This window comes from Eucalyptus grandis, chromosome 5 (genome assembly GCF_016545825.1).
Source record: "Eucalyptus grandis isolate ANBG69807.140 chromosome 5, ASM1654582v1, whole genome shotgun sequence".
In the NCBI taxonomy this organism is placed as follows: Eukaryota; Viridiplantae; Streptophyta; class Magnoliopsida; order Myrtales; family Myrtaceae; genus Eucalyptus; species Eucalyptus grandis.
In genome coordinates this window covers 20,106,390-20,110,171 of record NC_052616.1, presented here as the reverse complement: position 1 = coordinate 20,110,171, position 3,782 = coordinate 20,106,390, and the positions used below count along the sequence as shown (strand labels likewise).

Sequence of the window (3,782 nt, the reverse complement as noted above, 5' to 3'; positions counted from 1 at the left end):
TTTACAATGTTTGTGTATTCATTTCGTCGTCTCCAGGATCTCGAATGCTGATAGTTGTTCTGCATGCGAATGATCAAAAAAATTAATATGTCGTCGAATGACACGTTGAATATTCGTGAGGAAGGTAACATGAAATGATTATTAATTTTTTAAGTCGAAATAGGAGGAAAGGACAATGGTTGTTTTTTATGAGTTCGGAAAAGGACAAAATAGAAAAAGGGAAGAAAGGCAATCATTACCCATTTATATGCCTCCGACTTTTCCCTTCCTTTCAAACATCCCATTACAGCCTAGGGCAACAGCCGGCATTCTGATTGGTCAGAGTATGTCCCTTGCTCGACCATCCCTTCCACAAATGTTTGCGCACAATCATCCAATGCACACAAATTGGAATTAAAAGCATATATAAGAAGAAATATTGATATCCTCCCTAACATTTTTTTTCTTTTTGATGTTCCCCTATTGTTTCAAGCTTCAAAATTACCCCAAATATTCATTCGTATTCTTTTTGTCATGCCACACATTTTCGATATGAAATATAAAACATAATTTACGACGAAAACATACTAGAAGATCTTGTGACGGCACCGTGAATTTGTTAGTTTTGTAGCTAATTTGACATGTCAAAGAGATGGAATTCGCATTTTTGGTCTCCAATTTTTGTTTGAGTTTTGTTACAATTGAAAGGAAAGAAGCAAGTTTATTATTATCATTTGGATGCGACTTAGGTAGAGTTCTTACTTTCAACTTCTTTTCTGAACAAAGAACAATCTATTGGCGACAAAATTAGAAGTTTGCAGCTAAATATGAAAATTTAATTAGATTCGAGAAGATGATAATATTGTCTCATTCAAGGAGCACTACTAAGATATAAGATATGCTCCGTACCACACCCTAACAAAATTAAAATTTTTTCAATAAACGGTCATGCAATGAAACCTAGTACCAAAGCTTTGTCTTACTGTGGGTTTTCCTTTCATTATGTTTGATGGGTTTCCATAATTCCTTTAACCTACAAGTATCGAATGCTTAAGGCCTTCATCATTAAATAGGTCTTCATGTGAATGAGTGTTAAAATATAAGATATATCTCGTATTGTAGTACAACAATATAAAATATATCTCGTGTTGTAGTGCGACATTTTAAGCTTTTGGAATCAACGGTTCACATTCTTCTTTCGTTAGCAATCTACTAGCACCAAAATAGAGACAGTGAATGAACTAATTCCACTACAAGCACACGGCCAATTATCGCCAATTTAAAAATGTTGGATCCATGTTTTGGTCGGTCTTGTCACATTACATCAATAGTACAATGCATGCATACCTACCGTCATTTCCTCCCTCAAACCATATTTATAGAAGCTTCAGCCCTAGAGCCTCGTCAGGAAGCCAACACTCGCGGCAAAGCCTGTAGCTACAGGGTTGCCCAACAATGAGAGCTGCGGTACCATCACCAGGCAAACGCCTCGCCCCTCTCTTCAAGTCTCGCACCCCATCTACCAACTCCGTCGTCAAACCCGCTAGCGCATGCTCATGCTTCCGCCAACTCAAGCACCGCGAGACAGGCCGCACCACCATCGCCGCCAAGTGCGCCGTGGTTTGCAAAAAGAAATGGACGGAGTACCAAGGGATCGACAATTGGGAAGGCCTGCTCGACCCTCTCGATGACAACTTACGCCGTGAAATACTCCGCTACGGGGAGTTCGTCGAAGCCACGTACCGCTCGTTCGATTTCAACCCTTCCTCTCCCACCTATGGCACTTCCAAGCACCCCAAGAGCTCGCTCCTGGCCCGCGCCGGGATCCGAGGGACTGGATACCGGGTGACGCGTTACCTGCACGCCACGTGCGGGGTCCAAATGCCACATTGGGCTTCCAACGTCCCTAGTTGGATGGGCACGCGGTCGAGCTGGATCGGTTTTGTGGCGGTGTGCAAGGACGGGAGGGAGATTTCGAGGCTGGGGAGGAGGGACGTGGTGATCGCGCTTCGGGGGACCGGCACGTGCTTGGAATGGATCGAAAACCTACGCGCCAACTTGACTTGTGTGGGCGGCGATGGCGACGGCGGAGCAGAGGGGCCGATGGTGGGAAGTGGGTACTTAAGCTTATACACATCAAAAACAGCCACTAACATGAGCTTACAGGTAAGGGAAAATGGTCGCACTATGAGCACTTAAGTGTTCGATAGCTTAGTCACGTACAGATCTATATTTTATTCATTGTCATTCTTTAGAAAAAAGAATCTTCAAGAACTGTTGATAACACAAGATTCACAGAAAACATCCATGAATTCTAATAGGCACGATCAAGTCCTCACAAACGATGCTATCATAGACTAAAATCGAGGGCATCATTGAATGCAAACAAGCGATGATTTCCTCGCAAAATGTCATCTGGTTGATAGTACATACCATCGCAAGATACTGAACTCTTTTACCAGCTTTGAATTTAGCAAAAGTTCAAATTTACAGTGCTATCAGTAACTATTTGTTCAACGTACTTCATTAAATGAATCCCATAATATTTCACTATTTATGAAATGACAACAACATGAATGTGTTGATGGCTGATATCGAAATGGTCATGCCTAATTTCAGGACATAATAAGAGAAGAAGTTGCCAGGATCATCAACAAATACAGCGACAGGCCCCTTAGCTTGACGATCACAGGCCATAGCCTTGGTGCGGCCCTGGCCATCCTCAGCGCATATGACATAAGCTCCAACTTTTCGAATGCACCGATGGTGACTGTCATATCGTTCGGCGGGCCTCGCGTCGGGAACCGAGCCTTCAGACACTTACTGGAGAAGAGCAAGGCGAACGTTCTCCGCATCGTGAACTCGGACGACCTCGTCACCAAGGTGCCGGGACTAAAAGACGACGTGGCAAGGCTCCCGTGGCTCTTCCGGGAAAGCAGGGAGCACGCGCCGTCGGCATACACCGACGTCGGACGGGAGTTGAGGCTGAGTAGTAGGGAGTGCCCGTACCTCAGCAGCGTCAATCTCGCCACGTGTCACGAGTTGAAGACGTATCTTCAGTTGATCAGTGGGTTTGTGAGCTCCAAGTGTCCTTTTAGGGCTACAGCGAAAAAGGTGCTGAATGTGAATAACAGTAGATCAAGGGACAAAGGCCAGTATCTTAATTAATATGAGAATAATACATGAATGCAGGCCAATAAGCCTTTCTCACAGCCGAAAAAGGTGCTGAAAATATTTTGTCTATTTCATGCGGTCGTTTGCGGGTTCAAGCAACCCCAATGGCTTCACTAATGATTACCTTAACACTAGATAGATAGTGAGTGAAGGTGTCGTGAGAAAATAAATGTGGTCTTCTTGTTGTTTTCAACTCCTGGTTGAAAATATTTTGTCTGTTGCATATGTATATTGTGTTCTGTTGTTAATGTACAGGGGTCATTCTCGTCATATAATTTGTGATTGCTCTCTCTCTCTATGATTAAATGGCAAAGTTAAGGCTAGAAGCAAGGTGCTAAATCTGTCAATATAACGTGCGATTCGCCCATATATGAATACATGGATACTGAGCATTATAAGAGTTTTGCTGCCTCACATATAACCTGAAAATTCGTGGAGTGGAGTCATTGCTGAGTTCCACTTCCCTCACATCTCAATGGTGGCGTTCTTGCATCACGTTGGAATATCTCCATTTGCGGGGTGAATGACCATCATCCATTGTTTGAAACGCGTGTAGAGAGAGAGAACATGAGTTGAAGTGCCATTAACACTAGCAAATCCGAGGGCATTGAATCATTGTCAGTCGTCGA

At 43.4% G+C, this 3,782-nt stretch overlaps 1 protein-coding gene across 1 annotated transcript; it reads left to right on the top strand.

Moving 5' to 3' along the window:
• The first annotated feature begins 1,434 nt into the window (after positions 1-1,434).
• Positions 1,435-3,364, top strand: LOC104446339 (phospholipase A(1) DAD1, chloroplastic). Its single transcript, XM_010060200.3, has 2 exons — positions 1,435-2,145; positions 2,599-3,364. The coding sequence occupies exons 1-2, from the start codon at positions 1,435-1,437 to the stop codon at positions 3,145-3,147; spliced, it is 1,260 nt and encodes a 419-aa protein (XP_010058502.2). The 3' UTR covers positions 3,148-3,364.
• Positions 3,365-3,782: the final 418 nt, after the last annotated feature.

Bases quoted from the DNA above. Each gene is read 5' to 3' on its own strand.
- LOC104446339 (XM_010060200.3), top strand. From the start codon at position 1,435: ATGAGAGCTGCGGTACCATCACCAGGCAAACGCCTCGCCCCTCTCTTC. The intron at 2,146-2,598 runs GTAAGGGAAAAT...GCCTAATTTCAG, and splicing joins CCACTAACATGAGCTTACAG to GACATAATAAGAGAAGAAGT.